This window comes from Cricetulus griseus, chromosome 3 (genome assembly GCF_003668045.3).
Source record: "Cricetulus griseus strain 17A/GY chromosome 3, alternate assembly CriGri-PICRH-1.0, whole genome shotgun sequence".
Classification (NCBI taxonomy): Eukaryota; Metazoa; Chordata; class Mammalia; order Rodentia; family Cricetidae; genus Cricetulus; species Cricetulus griseus.
Genome location: NC_048596.1, coordinates 159,052,278 through 159,069,736, shown reverse-complemented (window position 1 = coordinate 159,069,736; position 17,459 = coordinate 159,052,278). Strand labels below are relative to the sequence as shown.

At 43.1% G+C, this 17,459-nt stretch overlaps 1 protein-coding gene across 1 annotated transcript in view; it reads right to left on the bottom strand.

Annotated features, from left to right (window-relative positions):
• Positions 1-4,849: 4,849 nt before the first annotated feature.
• The window catches only part of Clgn (calmegin), a 29,915-nt gene continuing 17,305 nt past the window's right edge, over positions 4,850-17,459 (bottom strand). Inside the window, exons 8-15 of the mRNA XM_027406126.2 lie at positions 17,261-17,450; positions 12,015-12,128; positions 11,749-11,899; positions 9,701-9,916; positions 8,551-8,676; positions 8,087-8,252; positions 6,711-6,814; positions 4,850-5,637 (exon numbers count right to left, since the gene is read on the bottom strand). Of these exons, the coding sequence (XP_027261927.1) occupies positions 5,557-5,637; positions 6,711-6,814; positions 8,087-8,252; positions 8,551-8,676; positions 9,701-9,916; positions 11,749-11,899; positions 12,015-12,128; positions 17,261-17,450 (1,148 nt within the window). The 3' untranslated portion in view covers positions 4,850-5,556. The remainder of the gene's footprint in view (positions 5,638-6,710; positions 6,815-8,086; positions 8,253-8,550; positions 8,677-9,700; positions 9,917-11,748; positions 11,900-12,014; positions 12,129-17,260; positions 17,451-17,459) is intronic.

The following is a 17,459-nucleotide window of genomic DNA, read 5'->3' as shown; positions in this document are numbered from 1 at the left end:
TTGTGTGTCTTTTGATACAGTTGCTAAGTAAATGTTCAGTTTGGGTATCCAGTGTTTGCAGTGTCACAGTGTATTGTGTATTTTATTTATGTATCCAAGACTGCTACAGTAGGAACCTTTTATTAACACAGTGTTGCAGGAGCTTACCCATCTGGTTAGAATCCAGGGAAGGGACTGTGTTTGGGTCAGGCTCCTGACCCTCTATTGTTCCCAGACTAGTGGGCTCTAATGCATAGATTGCTTTATCATTTTCAGCTAAGGCTTCTGCATCACCAGTGACACTATTCTGTTTGCAGGAAAGTGACTAGACTAGCACAGAGTCTAGGTGTTATGGCCCAGGCCTCTTTACATCCGAAGCCTAGGATGGCTGATAAATGTGATGTCTTGCCTGGGAGGCCGCATGTGGCTACAGCTTATCCCTGTGGAAGGAGGTGAAGGCCGTGTCACTAATGCCCCAGACACAGCTTGATCTTTTACTAGGAAGTGTCTGGTATGCATTGCAACCCCCACCCCCCATCCAGTTGAACATCAAGCTCAAAATCCAAGTTTCAGGACAGCCAGGGCTACACAGAGAAACCCTGTCTCAAAAACAAAACAAACAAAAAAAGTTATACTAGCAACCTATCTGTTGACTAGAATAGACTATCTGGCCTGAGCGCTGCAGGGATCCAGTCTCTGCCCTCAGTCCCCCACCCGCAAGACTAGGGTTACAGACATGCGTGATCATGCCCAGCTTTTGTGTGGATACTAGGGCTCCACACTCAGCTCTCCAAAATTATTCATGCTTATCCTTTTTGCTGTTTCACTATTCTGGTTTGTTTATTTGCCTATTTTGAAAATGTTTTCTAAAGAGAGAGAAAGAAGGTGTGAAATTGGCTGGGTAGGGAGGTAGAGGGCCTGAGAGGTGGGGGGAGGAAAAACCATGGTCTTGAGGTCATTCAGTTTATCTGTTCTCATTCTTCCCTGGTCTAGAGTATTATGGGACAGGATGGCCAAGGAAAAGTTCTCAATATGGAAAGTAGAGTAGAAATAAATCCTCAGATTTGAGGCAATTGTGGAATGCTACTTGGAGACAAGTCCCTGGCTGTAGACCCTGACTGAGCAAGGTTTTCCTTTTTTTTTTTTTTTTTTTTTCCAACTCCTGTGCTCCCCCCGCTTGGAAGTTATTCCATATCCACCCCACCTCCACCCCTCAGGCTATGAAAACAGTTCACTGGTTGGCAGGAGTTTGGGGCCCATTATTTTAAGTCAAGCTTAAGTTTTGTTTTCTTTTTATTTTGCTAGTATAACTTTTTTTGTTTGTTTTGTTTTTGAGACAGGGTTTCTCTGTGTAGCCCTGGCTGTCCTGAAACTCAGAGATCCACCAGCTTCTGCCTCCCGAGTGCTGGGATTAAAGGTGTGCACCACCACTGCTGGGCAAATAACTTCCTCAAACAAAAAACCTTGACTCGTTTTACTTAGTTCACATTTATTCCATTTGTTTGACTGCACAGAAGTCAGAGGACGCCCTGCAGCAGTCAGTCTTCTCCTTCCTCCTTGTGGGTTCTGAGGACCAGGCTCAGGGGGTCAGGCTGTACCCAAGCTGGAGCCATCTTGAAGCCTTTTGTCTTTGTGTTCTTGGTTTGTGTCAGCGATAGTCAAGCTCTCTTCAGCCTTGACTTCAGCTTTTTCCCTAGGACTGGGCTTCCTAACAGAGGAGACTACCTTGGGACCAACTGAAATGCAAAGAAGATAGTTCTGGGAATACTGTGACCAGAGTGGAGTCACAGGTTGCAGGTCCTGTCCCTTTGGTGCAACAAGTACCCGAGAAATACTTTTTCTTTTTTCTTTCTATTTTTTTTTTTTGTATCTTTTAGATTGAAAACCCATACAATATAGTCTGACCACGGTTTTTCCTCATCACTCCTCTCTCTAAGGAGTGGATGGGGGTGGTGGGGAGATGGTATGGGGAGTGAGAGGACATGAAGGAGAGGGAACTGGGATTGGTATGTAAAATAAGATTGTTTTTAAAATAATAGAAATATAAAACGAAAAACTTGAAAATAACCTTAAGTTTTAACAAAACATATATATAAGAGACTGTGGCGGGCATGCAAAGATGGTTTTCTAGTTGTCTTAGTGCCATCTCCAAGATGGCTCTTGCTGTTCTGTGCACTGGGGTCTTAGAGACAGACTAAATGTTTCCAAAGGGGATGGAGAGAAGGATGAGAGGCTCACGCCATCCTTGCAAAGTTCGAAGCACTTGCATGGGATCTCACAACCTCCTGTAGCCACAGCTCCAGGGAGTTCTCAGGTACACATTACCTCATGCAGACATACACATAATTAAAAAATAAAGTCTTCAAATATGTTTCCAAGTTCATGTTTTCTCCTATCTGCTTCCCTCATCTAACCTGTCAAAAGGAGGTGGTTTCCATGATGGTTTAATGGGAATGGCCCCCGTAAACATTCATATTGGAATACTTGGTCTTCAGATGGTGGAACTGTTTGGGAAGGATTAGGAGGTGTGACCTTGTTAGAGAAGGTTGCATCACTGGGAAATGGGCCTTTAGATTTCAAAAGCTGTGCTTCATTGCTTGGTTTTGTGTGTCAACTTGACACAAGCTAAAGTCATCAGAGGAAGGAGCCTCCATTGAGGAAATGCCTCAGTGAGATCCAGCTGTAAGGCATTTTCTTAATTAGAGACCAATGGGGCGGGGGTCCTCCCATTGGTCTCTATCCCTGGGCTGCTGATCCTGGGCTCCATAGGAAGGTGCGCTGAGCAAGCCCTGGGAAGCAAGCCAGTACGAAGCAGCACCCCTCCATGGCCTCTGCATCAGCTCCTGTTTCCAGGATCCTGCCCTGTTTGAGTTCCTGTCCTGACTTCCTTCCATGATGGACAGCAATGCTGAAGTGTCAGCCTAATAAACCCTTTCCTCCTGAACTTGCTTTTTTATTGGGGTCATGGTGTTTCATCACAGCAATAGAAAACCGTGTATCCTCTGCCTCCTACTTGCAATCAGGATGTAAGTTTGCAGCTGCTGGCATGCCTTTGCTTTGTCATCATGGATTGTGACCCTCTGAAACCCTAAGCCGAAATTAATTTTTTTTTCCAAGACAGGGTTTCTCTGTATTGCTTTGGAGGTTGTCTTGGAACTTGCTCTGTAGACCAGGCTGGCCTCGAACTCACAGAGATCCACCTGCCTCTGCCTCCCGAGTGCTGGGACTAAAGGCGTGCGCCACCAACGCCTGGCTTCCAAATTAAATTTTTTATAAGTTTCATTGGTCAGGTCTTATCACAGCAGTAGAAAAAAATGAAGACAGCTTCATTTCTTAATCTCCTCATACCATAGGAAAGTATGGGACCTATATGCCTATATGTTTTGGGAATAAATGACTGGATTGTTTGAAATATGTTTTATACAAATTATTTACATAACAGATTTAAGAAATTGTCTAAGTCACCTGATACCTCATCTTTTCATCTTGCTAAATGTAAAACAGACAAAATCTAAAAGAGAGCCTCACAGGTGGGTGTCCAGAGTGTGAGCAATATATCGACTGTTGTGAAGTTTCTACTTCATACACAATCTTATTACATGCGTGCACGCATGCACACACAGTCATGAGCATGCATGCTCCTGTCCTCTTCAGAAGACAACTTTGGAACTCGGATCTCTCCTCCTTCTTTCACCTTTAGATCCTTGGATTGGACTTTTACCCACTGAACCATCTCCTTGGCCCAATGAAACAATTTTGAGAATTCTAGATTTTGGGATACTGAATCCATTGCAGTGGTTCATCACACTAGCCCTTCCCTTTCTGTTCCTCCAAATGGAGACTGACACTAATCCTAACCGACACTGATGTCATCCTAGAGAAATGGCCGATGGAAGTGAGACTCACTGAAGAATATTTTCATGGAAAGGAAGCAGAGGCTGGAGAGCTGGCTCAGCCATTAAGAGCATGAGCTGCTCTTGCAGAGGATCCAAGTTCAGTTCCCAGGACCAACATGGATGCTCACCACCTCCTGTAACTCAAGTTCCAGGGCATCCAATGCCCTCTTTGGGTCTCCATGGACACATGTTAAAAATCCACACATGTTAACCTTCACACATGTTAAAAATCCACCAAGAGTTTATGAACGTGAGCATGGCCATGGTTAAAACAATCACTCCACTTTCACAACACTCTGAAAGATGCAAACAATCTCACTGGCTCTGCTCAGTCTCCCTTAGGGAGGTGACGCTAGGGTGTATTTCTAGTGTGAGTTCTGCGCACACCTATGCAAGGGAGCTGGTGAAAGGTGGCATGTGCAAGTCCACAAAACAAACTCCAACTCATAAAAATTTCCACAGGGACTCAGTATTACTCTAGTCTTCATGTAGACAGATGTGAATGGCTTTTCAAAGGGTTGACACATGTCACTTAGGTGTAAAATGTTCTTCAATAAAACATTTTAAGTGGAACAACACTGCTGAAAAGGTAGCTTGTTTAGGCACTCCAGATGTAACTGTGAGGGTGACAACAGACTCAGAATACATGTGACCTCGTTAGCAGAAAATCATGGTGAAAAGACAAGAGTTGAAGAATTGAATTTAACCATTAATATGATGTCTCCCCAGAAATGATCCCTATAGAGGATATAATTTAAATGAGAAAAATAGTGTCGGGCAGTTGTGGCTCATGCCTTTAATCCCAGCACTCAGGAGGCAGAGGCAGGAGGATCTCTGAGTTTGAGACCACCCTGGTCTACAGAGCAAGTTCCAGGACAGCAGGGCTACAGAGAGAAACCCTTTCTTGAAGAACAAACAAAAAAATTAAATGAGAAAAATATTTAAATTTTATTTTCAAGAGCAGTGTGTGCACACAGTTTCATGAATGAGGTAAGCCATTTGGGCATGAAGTGGCTACAAAAGTTTGAAAAAAAATTCTATACATTATTTGGTTTTGACAAGCCTATTATCTTGTGTTCACATGTAGAATATGTGTGAATATTACCCAGTGATTGCATGAGTGACACAGTTGACACGCCTGTCAACACAGCACCTCTTCAAGGAATCTCGAAGTGCAGTGACCCTAATAGTGTAACACAGGCAAGTAAGTGTGGGTCACACACAACACTAAAGTGCTGATGGCATCAAACGATCACACACGAACTTGGTGACCTTCAGTCTGTACAACAGAACAGACTCCAATTTTATTATAAAACTAACCTGTATCCATTTAAGTGGGAAGTCCAAGAGTTGATTTTTCCAATAGCAGGTGTGATGACTACATGTTATTTTGCTCTACAAAACCAAAACTATCTTCCAAATATTAAAACTGTAAGGATATTAATCTCTTGGATCTCATGTAATGTGCCACTTTCTTTTTATTCTAAATTCAAAGACCAGTTAATTTCAAAGTTACTTTCCCCCCCACCTAAAGAAAGAAAGAAAGAAGTATCTGAAAGAGTAACATTGCTAGATATTTAGAAAGACTTTGTGCAGATGGAGTCACTGTCCTTCTGAGCACACTAACTTAGAGTGCCAGGTCTCTTTCTCTCGGGGATTTGCAATAAATACTTGTCACACTTCAGTCCTTCCGTACCCTCCTTTTGCGTAATGACTTCACTGGCGCATCTCCAGACCCTGTGCTTTCATCGGCTTCTTTCATCTGGAAGACAATGGATGGCAGAATGTTCCCTGTCAGGTAAACTTAACTGAGTCAGTGCAGTAGGCTTATTTCTCATTCTTTAAGCTCTGTGCTCTACCTGTCCAATGCTGTGTTACCCGACTCCTGCACCTCTCGAAGTTGCTGAGATGTCTTATTTATTTACAGCTGGTCTGATGACATCTTCAAAATAACCCTACTCATCAAATAAGCATGTGTCAAAGACCACTACTGCCCGCCCTGCAGCATGTTGTTTGTGACTCAAAACACGGCCTCAGTCTCCTAGGAAATAGTTGTGTGATTCCCACTGTGGGAGTGAGCAGTTCATCCCTCTGTTTCTGTGAGTAATGACTCCTGAGCTGGTTTTACAGAGTCTATTTCAGAACTTCTGGAATAAAAGCCTCCAAAGAATTAGAAGAGAGGAAAAACTGAAATGTCTTGACAGTTATCTCTCCTTTCTTTACCTTTCAGAATGTGTTTTCTCCTAAAAGCAATTTTTTTTTTTTTTTTTTTTTTGGTTTTTCGAGACAGGGTTTCTCTGTGTAGCTTTGGAGCCTATCCTGGCACTCGCTCTGGAGACCAGGCTGGCCTCGAACTCACAGAGATCTGCCTGCCTCTGCCTCCCGAGTGCTGGGATTAAAGGCGTGTACCACCAACGCCTGGAAAAGCAAATTTTTAAGAACAAAATGCATGCATGAAGACATTATGCAGCTAAAGTTACTTCACAGCTATGCATGCAACAGACCAAGTCATTTCACCAAATTATGCTACTCAAAAACAATCTGGCCAACTGACTAGAGTGTGGATTGAGACAACAGACTTTTCAGCAGGAGGAGGCCTGCATTTCAAACACTCGTTGACCTCTGTACATTTTCACCACTAGAGTATTTTTGTCAATGCAGTCTACCTTTACGTTGTGTGTGGCTCAGGTGAAGTGCTCCTCTATCAGATGTCAAGGTGACAACGAGTCACAGCAGTCTTCTGCCTTCTCTATCAGTTTGTCTGAAAGTGTCATGGACTGACTCAAGGACACGGAGGGACGCATGGTGGAAGCGTGTCCCTGCATTGAGGCTTACCTCGTCCTCTGATGCAGACTTACTCATCTTGCTCACTTCTTCCTGCCCTTCTATGGTTTCCCCTTCTTCTTCACTCTTCTCTTCCAGATCACCAACTTCCTCCTCTAGAATACAGATTTTATTAAAGGCAGAGACCCTGTAAGTTAAGATTTTGCTACTGAAAAGTATTAAGAACAATTAAGGAGATTAATTTAAACTCCACAATTAATAAAGCAACTTCTAACCTTCAAAACCGAAAAAAAAACCTAGCTCATTGCAAATACTATTTTTACACTTACAAATAAATCAATTTTTTGAAGCAAAGGGCAAGTTCCTAAAAGTATGGTTATATAATATACAAAGTCCAAATAATTCTCAGCTTTTGGGTAGCCACATTTCAGTGACACACCCCCACTTAGGGTAACCTCTTTCTCCAGCCTGTATTGCCATTTGCCTTTTTTATTCTCTGATCCTCCTATAGTTTCTCTTTAGACAGATCTCCAACTTGTCACTGTCATTATGAAAAGGCAGGGAGTAAGTGGGGAGGGAGAGGGAGGAGAAGAGGAAAAGGGATGACAAGGACAAAGAGGAGGAGGATACCACCACACACCAAAAGAGAGAGAGAGAGAGAGAGAGAGAGAGAGAGAGAGAGAGAGAGAGAGAGAGAGAGCATGTCTTGAGAGCTATATAAAAAAACTCACTTTACCAAAAATTAGGTTGGAGGAAACGGCAGCCCTCCTGCCACACATACATACGCACAGTGAGGGACAGTGGGAAATGGAAAACTGCCTTCTAAAATAAGACCCCTTTGATATTTATAAATTAGTTATTTGTGAATATCCTCTAAAGTAGACAGGAACTTCAATATAAAGCACTAGTAAGTCACAAATACTCTGAGAACTTACAACTTAAATAATTTAGACACATGACACACTCACACCACCTCCCCCCCACATACCACATACACACATGTTCTTTTTAAAGAACTTAGTCATGTAAGTTGTCCTCTGACTCCTACATGTGCTCCATTACATACACACGCACACACATGCGCCTGTAAGGAACCCCAGGAATGCACTCATCCACCACCCTAGATTGGGGGAACCCTGTGATGCTGCAGGGGTCACAGTGGAATGAGGGTATGTCTGGCCACACAGCAACTGTGTGTAAACAGCAGGCCATCTCCACTCTCGGCTATGGCCTAGGGACAGCAGTGTAGACAGGCTGGCTGTTCACAGGGCTGTCCCTCTCAGAAAACTGATAATCCACACTGCCAAAGTCCAGTGTTCTTGGCAGTTCACATGTGCACACCAGACACTGAACAAGGCAGGGCTGGCCATTCTCAGTCAGTGCTGGAAGGATGGCAGCACTACCACAAGTCACCAGCACAGCCTCACCCTTTTCAGCGATGACTACATCATCACTGTCACTTGGCTTTTTCTCCTCTTCCAAAACTTCTGGCTTCTCAGGGGCTTTCTCCTCCTCTACCCCTTGTTCCAGAGACGCCTTGGTCTGTGGTTTACTTATGTCAGTTGTCTTAGGACCTAGGTCTTCATATTTTTTCTGTGGAAGTTTAACAAAAGCTGTTTTTAATAAAAAGCAAAGCACTATTTTTATTTTATTTTATTTTTTTTAGTGCACAGACACTAAGTATTGAAATGGACAACACTCGTCCTCTTCATCGTAACATTTATCTGCCATTTTTTTTTTTTTTTTTGCACTGAGAAGGTATATAACAATCTCTCAGAAAATCTTACAGGAAACTGAATTCACTGCATTTACACTGAATTCATTACACAGTTTGAGTCTGGAAAACAAGCAAGTCTGAAAAACAAAGTTGAAAAAAGTGTATTTTCTTTACCTTTACTTTTCTTGGCCAACAAAATGAAGTAAGTAACGCTATGGGCAACCCAGCCATCACAAGGTACATGAGCCAGAGCCATGGTCGCTCCTCTGCCGCTGTCGTTAGCTGTTTGAGTACACCGGGCTGCGAGAGAAATCAGCACAGAACACTTACCAACTCCCACTGGGAAATACAGATTATATACCTTTTATACCATGCACGCGCACACACACACACACACACACACAATACACACTCCACACATACACACACCCAATACATACCACACACACGCACTACACACACTACACACACCACACATACCCACTCCACACTCCATATACACTACACACCCCCTATACACATTATACTCACACATACCCCATACACAATACACACACACACACACACCAAAAATGAAAGAAAAAAAGACTCCTTTGATAATATGTTGATAATATGTTCTGTTATTTAAAGAACTTCCTAATAAAGTCACTCAGGGGCTATTGTTTTTTCCTTTTTCTTTCTATATAAACAACTTCATAAGTGGCCCTTGTGCATGAATTTTATTTTAGTAACATAAAATCTGAGCCACAACATACTTTACGTGTAACAATCAAGTGTGTAAATGGGGTGGGTGAATGGCTTGGCAGGTCCAGTGCTGGCACCCACATAAAGTGCTGGGTGCAGTGGCCTGCATGTGGCCTGCATCTATAATCCCAGAGCCCCATAGTGCAGTGAGAAGTGGGGATAGTTTCTGGAGGCTCACAGGCCAGCTAACCCGGAGTGCACAGCACTGCAGTTGAGACAAACAATAATGTTGAATTTAGAGTTCTTGGTATTTCTCTAAATGAAAATATTTGAAATGCATATGGATTATTGTTAAAACTTAGGCTTGCACTGCCAACATGAAAACACAAAGAAATATTTCTTATTGCTATAAATCACAAGTAGGCTTTGGAACTCATTAAAGCTACCATAATTTAATGAATGAAATGAGATCATAGCATCTTCATGCTGAGTTCACTATATAGTCTTCAGAAAAGCTGAATAGTCTGTCTGTAAAATTCACTCTAGTCCATCTCCCTGGCATTTAGGAATTATTGCATCTATGCACACCCCACAGCCAGGACTGGGGTCCCATGACTCCCACCCATAGTCACTATCATACCTCATTAGCATTTGCCACGATTATCTTCAGTCCCCAGCCATCTGCAGCCCAGCGATCTGCTACCTCCTTTTCTGAACAGATGATAAAATTATCGAAGTAGATGTTGGGAGTCATGGACCAAAGCTCTAAGCCCAGAGCACTGAAAGAAGTCAGAAGGAATGGGTGGTCATCCTCAAAATAATCTGGGTTAGGGATTTTCTGAGGGCTCCAGATTCCCTGCAAGGAACAACAAATGAACAAGATTTTAGGCAAAGTGATGCCATTAAACAATTAAAAAGGAACATAAGAACCGTTTCTAAGGGACAGGGAGTTGGGGAGACGGATCAGTGGGTAAAGTGCTTGCCCCTGTGGGAGGTCTGAGGGCCTGAGTTCAGTCTCCGGCACCACTTAGAAAGCTGGTACTGTAAAACAGACCTCCATACCAGACCCGAGGAGATGGGGACACAGCTACCCTGGGATTTGCTGGCAGCCAGTCTACTTCAATCAGAAAACTTCAGGTTCAATGATAGGCACTGTCCCCAAAACAATAAGATGAAGAAGGACAATCTCTCTCTCTCACATGAGCTCATGCATGTGTGTGTGTGTGTGTGTGTGTGTGTGTGTGTGTGTGTGTGTGTGTGTGTGTGCACACGCGCGCGCGCGCGCGCACACACACACACTTTGTAATAAACGCTTTGAAGAAAGACTACAGTGAAGAATTAGTATAATCACATTTGAATAGTGCAAGAGACATCAAAGGCACACTAGAGGGTTAAAATGACTAATGAAAGCAAAGCCAGATCACCCCCAAATGTCTGACAGCCTAAAAATTCAGAATTTTGACAATGTTAAATAAATAAGGAGTTCATGAAACACAGACACTAATTATTGAAATGGACAATACAAGTTCTCTCCATGAGAACTCATTCATTTACTTTTGAAATAGAACTTTGTTCCAAAGTAATCATCAACTGACTATTGGGAAGAAGAATATCTTAAATGACAACAGGGTTTCTCTACATAGCCTGGCTGTTTGGATGTCCTGAAACTCACTATGTGACAGATAAGGCTGGCGTAGAACTCACAGAGGTCCACCTTTTTCTGCCTCTCAAGTGCTGGGATTAGACGTGTGCCACCACCACCTGCTTGCTACATGTTCTCATTTTCACATTGATACTATTTTTTTTTTTTTTTAAGACCAGTAGTGTTTGGTTTAACTGTAGGTCTCTGGGCTAGCTAGTCTCTGGTTCTTGGTTACCCAAGCAGTATCTGGTAGGAGTTTCTTCTCGTGGAGTGGGCCTTAAGTCAAATCAGACATTGATTGGCTACTACCACAATTCTGTGCCACCATTGCCCTAGCATATTTTGCAGGAAGACAGATTGTAGGTCAAATGTTTTACGGCTGGGTTTGGTATCTTTGTTTCTCTTTCAGTAGCACCCAGAGTATACACCACCCCACTCAGACCAGAGAGACTGGAACACAGCGGGGGAAGCTCCGTGGGGGCACCAGCTTGACTTCTCCATGTTCAGTGAGTTGTGTGGGTGTGGTCTCCAGCAGTGGCCCCCCACCCTCTTCAGGTTTTGGAGAGCAACCCTTTGTCTTAGCAACAGTTGGGGTTGTTTGGGGATTTCCATATTCCCCTTGGCCAACACCTCAATTGAATGCAACTTAGTCCCATCACTGGAAGTCTTGCCTGGCCACAAAAGATGGCCATTTAAGACTCCACGTCCCCATTACTAGGAGTCCTTATTAGGATCACTTTCATACGTTCTAGGAAGTTTCCACTGAACTAGGTTTCCAACCCTCCCCCGAATCTCCCCTGATTCCAGTGGTCTCTCCCTGAACTTTCTCCCTCTACAACACCTCCCCCACAACCTGATCCCCCAACTCCCATCCCCACCCACCCCCAGTCAATCTGTAAAAATCTATTCTACTTTCTCCTCCCAGTGAGATCCATGAACTTCCTCTAGACCCCTCCTTTTTACCTAGCCTAAATTAGTTGACTTTCTTTGACTTCGTAAATTACAAATCAAACTTCTAACTGTGGAACCAGGACAGTGATAATTACCTGGTAGTTAGGATTATTGATCATTGGCGGTTTCCAGACTCCTTTGTATTTTGGGTTATCTATCATGGGAGGTCTCCACTCGCCACATCCAATTTGACAGGCTGGATTAGGCATGCGTGGTGCCTCCCATTCTCCATCCATGTCATCATTCCTGAAGGAATTGGGGCAGAGGTAATATTTTAGCCTCTAGTCTTTGCAGGACAAAATAAAATTCACAAATAGTGAGGATACACTTGGCACCTTTCCTGGAATTGAAGGATGCTTACCAGTCATCAGGTTTCTGAGCATTAGGATTGGGGATAAATTTTGGTTCATCGTCAAGCCAGCCATCAGGTTTAACAGCACTTGAGTCTTCTATTTGGGCAGGTTCATTTTCATCCCTGTAAATGGATTATTACAGTGTATTTACTGTTTTAGGAAGTTCTTAAATACATATGTCAAAATGTCCAGAAGGTTCTGCAGCAGTAAGTCCTATCATTTGGTTTGTGTGCCTACTAAGGGCACCAAATACCCCCAACACACACACACACACACACACACACACACACACATTTACTTGTCATATGTGGTCTTGTGATCCATGCACACATGTGTACACTGTTTTTTTTTTTAACATAAATGATTGCATTGTATACATGGCATGATGAATCTTGCTTTTATCACTCAAACTCAGAGAGCAAAAATGATGTACTGGATGCCTGTTGATTTGGCTTGGATTTTATGTGTTGAAGGCTTGGTCCCCAGTGTAGTCAAATTCAGACTGGATGATGAGGGCTTTGGTTTCATGAATGAATGAATCCATTTTCAGATTCCTAGCCTAATGGATTTCAAGTAGGGGATTCTGTTATAAAGTGATTCTCCTCTTCCCAGGCTGCCACAATATGGGGAGCTTTGCTTCATAACATGCCCCTTCCCAAGGTGTCCTGACGACAGAACCACCAACAACGGAGCCAGGTACCTATGGATGAAATGTCTGAAACTGAGCCCCAGTCTTTCTTCTTATATGTTGACTCCTGGGGGTTTTCTGTCACAGTGAAGGAAATCTAACACAGAAACTGGACCAAGGAATGTGGTCATTCCCATGACCAACCCTGACTATGTGGTTCTGAGGCCTTTGGAACTTTTGCATATGTGGGAGTAGCTTGGGGATGTCTGGAGCCTCGGACTAGAAAGATCAGAGAAGGCTGGAAGCAGAGTTCAGTGGGAAAGCCTGGTGATAGCTCAAGTGAGGTGAGAGCTGCTGAGAGGAACACAGGCAGAAGGGCCTTCCCCCCAATAGCCAGGAGTTAGGTATCTCCATCCAAGCTAGGCACAGACAGCAGCTCAAGTGTATACCCAAACCATTCGTATCTCTTTTGGTAGCTTACTTCTTTTACATTAAGAAATTAGCCCTTTGCTTGCTATATACTATAAAAATATACTCTTTCTACTTTCTACTTTCTCAGGGTTTGAAAGATTCCCATTTATTTATTATTTATTTCCCTGTGTGTGAGCATATGCATATGTATGTGAATGTGCTCTTAGCCACAGCACATGGGAGGTCAGAGGACAACTTGCAGAAGCTGGCTCTTTCTTCCATGTGGGCTCCAGGGATAGAACTCTGGCCATCCATTAGGTCCACTGGCAGGCACCCTAACCCGGTGAGCAATCTCACCAGCCTCATGTGTTTTTAAATACATGACTACTTTTATTTAGCTATCTACCTATTTATTTATTTTCTATGTAGCCAGGGTTATGACACCCTGACACACCTGCTCACATTTTTCCAGTGCTGAGCTACAGGTTCCTAACATGATGCCTGACCTTTAACACATGTCTGCTGTTGTTCCTTTTGCCATATGCAAATCATATGTTTTTCAAGCAGCTGAATTTATTAACATTTTATGATTTTTCTAATTTATGTCTTCCTACTCCATTTAGAAAATATAACTCTCCACACTTAATTCTAGTATTTTAATTTAAGAAGTTACAGGGACTTAGGAAGAAAGCCCTGAGGAGCCTGAGCGTGGTGAGGAGGAGAACGGCTAAGACATCACCTCTGTGGAAAGTGGACGTCTTGACATCCTAACTCATTCATGCCTTCCCACGTGAACCTCAAGTGCAAACCAGACTAAACCTAATTCCTCTAATGCACAGACTTGGGGACCTGACATCAGAACCAGGCTCTGAATACACACAGCCTTTCTTTCAGCATCTCCTAGCACCAATCAACAAATCTCACCAGACATGAAGCTTATCTACAGCATCTGGACTTGGAGGGCAACTTCCTCTTCCTGGGTCTACCAATCTGAAGCAGAGTGGGTTTGCATGGAAGCCAATTGCCGTTTCTGACAGGACAGACACATCACATGATTCCTTTAAAGCAGGCTGCTGCTACTGCCCTCTGTAAAGCAGTTTGCCTGAGAGGAGAGGCATCCCCACCAGTCAGTATCTCTCTAAATCAGCAGGAGTTGATCTGTTGGCTTTTCTTAAGAACAAGACCCCAGTGTTCTGGACAAGTGGCCACACCAATGTTTACAAACAAGGGACTGGAGAAAATGGGAATGACTTTTCACATAAAGACAAAGAAAAAAACAGTGAGACAATAGCAAGCATTGACATAGACACATATGAAGCTGCCAGGTTCTCAATGAAGTAGTGACATAATCTACACACCACACCAACGGCACAGTCTACACACCACACCAACGGCACAGTCTACACACCACACCAACGGCACAGTCTACACACCACACCAACGGCACAGTCTACACACCACACCAACGGCACAGTCTACACACCACACCAACGGCACAGTCTACACACCACACCAACGGCACAGTCTACACACCACACCAACGGCACAGTCTACACACCACACCAACGGCACAGTCTACACACCACACCAACGGCACAGTCTACACACCACACCAACGACACAATCTACACACCATATCAATAGCATATCCACAATCTAAGAAGCACAAAGAACTGTGAGGAATACAATCATGAGGAAAAAGAAATCCATATTAGAATACAGTAAAACCAAATAGTTGAAAACTGGTAACGTGGGAAAATACTTTAAAACTGAAAATAAATGGCACACTAGGCAGGGCTCATTGGCCCACCATTATAAATTGAAAGCCTCAAGGAAAAGGGTGCCTTCTCAGAGAAAGCTGCCCGGCAGTGCTTAGCTGTTAGGGAAAATATCCTTCAAAAACTATGTTGATATAAACACATTTTCAGACATATAACAGCTGGGAGAACTCACTGGAAGCAGAGAAGAAAGAACAAAGTACATATTGCCTGTAAGAAACCCACTTTAAGGTCAGAAAGATGGCTCAGTGGGTAAAGGTGGTTGCTGCCAAACACGATGGCCTGAATTCAAACCCTAAGATCTGCATGATGGAAGGAGAGAAGTGAATACCTCGGGATGTCCTGACTTTCACACAGGCATTGTGGGACTGGTACACACATACACACAAGCACACAAAATAAAGTAATAAGAAATTTCTAAAATATTTGCCAAAGTTAAAATGATATTTCAGCAAGGAAGTGATTCAATGGTAGTAAAAAGACCAGATGCTAAGTGAGAGTAGGGAGATGTGAGTTAAAACAGTAGGATTTCACTGCAAACCTTTTAGAATGGCCAAAAGGAAAAGGGAAACGGAGACAAAATGCTCTAAATGAAAAGCAGCTGAAAACCTTGCATGGAGGTGGGGTGCAGAAGAGTACGGGCCTCAGGAAGGTGGCGCATCAATCCACACACACGTTTCCTGAGCAATCCAGCAAATCCGTTCCTAGGCGTTCACCCTCCGTAGGGGAAATTCATGTCCATCCAAAATCATCTGTAAATGTCTACCACACATTTACTTGTGATTACACTAAACTGGAAAATATGGCAGTTCTCCATTGATTTGTGAATGGGTGAACCAATGACGGCAGTCCCAGCACAGTGCAACTGCTACAGACAAAGGCACCCACACAGGGCGGCTCGGGAGGCAGATGGAGGAGCCACATTCTATGAGTCCATTTTACACAGTGCTTTGCCAAGCTGCAGAAACGGAAACCTCATTGGGTGCAGAACACGAGGTCCTCCTGGGAAGATGGAAATGCTGCTGACATCTGTGTGTCTGTCAGAGCCCACTGAACTATGCACTGCAAATGACCTTAGCAGCACAAAATTTTTACTTTAATGAATCTGAAAAAACATAAGTAGAACCCAACAAAAGACATAAGAAGATAATAACTGTGGAGCAGGTGAGTGAGTTGTAAGTCAACATTAGACAAGCAGTCACTATAATTCACTAAGAAAATGGGGGGAGGACAGGCATTTCAACAAGTGTGTGAAATCATTTTATACTCTCATAGAAATCAAAGAACATTTTTCTTTTTTTTTCTTTTTTTTTTTTTTAACTCGTAGGATTTGTATTCACATCTTGGTTATGTCTCCTTCCAGCTGGGATAGCAGGTGTCAGCATGCTATTTCTAGACCCAGTTATAAAATATCATGGCAATTTCAGGAGTGCTGTCTCCCTTTCTTAGATCACTACTTCTGAGGTGTGATCTAAGATGCTATGAACACACCTAAAGGGAGGCCAGATAGGGAATGGTAGAAACCTCCTGGGGTCAGCCACTTGAGCTGGTTAGGAAGTGGCAGCATTCCCATGAAGTCGGAGTCCCTCCTCCAGGCCACCTCTACACATCCCTGCCTCAACCCACTGAGGTGATGACGTGTCATCTTTGCCTGTAAGTTTGGGGACATTTGTTTTACAGCACAACCTAACAGTGGTTAAATACAAAAAGAAATACAATGTAGCAAATTAAGGGTTATGCAGAAAGCAGGAAAAAAAAAACTATGGCTCGTAGGAATAAAAGTACATGGTCTCTATGTAGAAATCACAGAACATATCTGAAGGACAAAGACTAGCTTGGTAGAAAGAGAGATACACTGGCATCCACACCACCCAACCTCAACCTGTAGGGACTCATCAACTGAATGCATTTCAGTTAAGGAAAACCTTCAGTCCCCCCCAGTGGAAACAACACAAATCCATGGCTAGTAAAGATAACTAATGCTTCAGTATGATGACATCATGAGTCCCACAAAGGCTTTATAAGATGCTGACAGGCAACCTAAAGCCAAGTCATTATTAAACAAATGATCAAACAAACAAAAACAACCAACCAACCAACCAAACAAACAAAAACCCAATCTGCACCTATAAAGAACACCACACACATATGAGGAAGAACAAGTCAGGAATCAGAAGCAAAGACTTGATGTTTCAGTCATGGATCTTCCTGTAGAACTGATACATATAGATGAACACATGATGAAAAAAGGGCAACAAAGCAAACATATTAAAGAAAATTTTAAATTAAAAAGAGAAACGCAGCATCCATTTCTGAAAAAACATTCCATACTAAATCATCAAAGCAAACAGTATGCTGTTAAAAGAGTTTCATTGGCTGTAAATGTCACTGACCCATCTTGGGCCAGTTCAGGCTAGTAGCTCAACTCTTGGCTTACCAGTCCTCTGGCTTGGCTGCGGTGGGGTCAGGGATTTTGGCTCTGTCATCCCATTCATCTGGCTTCTTATCGCTGGGATCATCAATTTCTCTGGGTGGATTGATAGGCGGGACCACATCCTCTAGCAAACTCCCTTGGTTCACAACTTTCTGATCAATGGATATTTCAAATGTATCATCTGGATTCATCACTAAAAAAC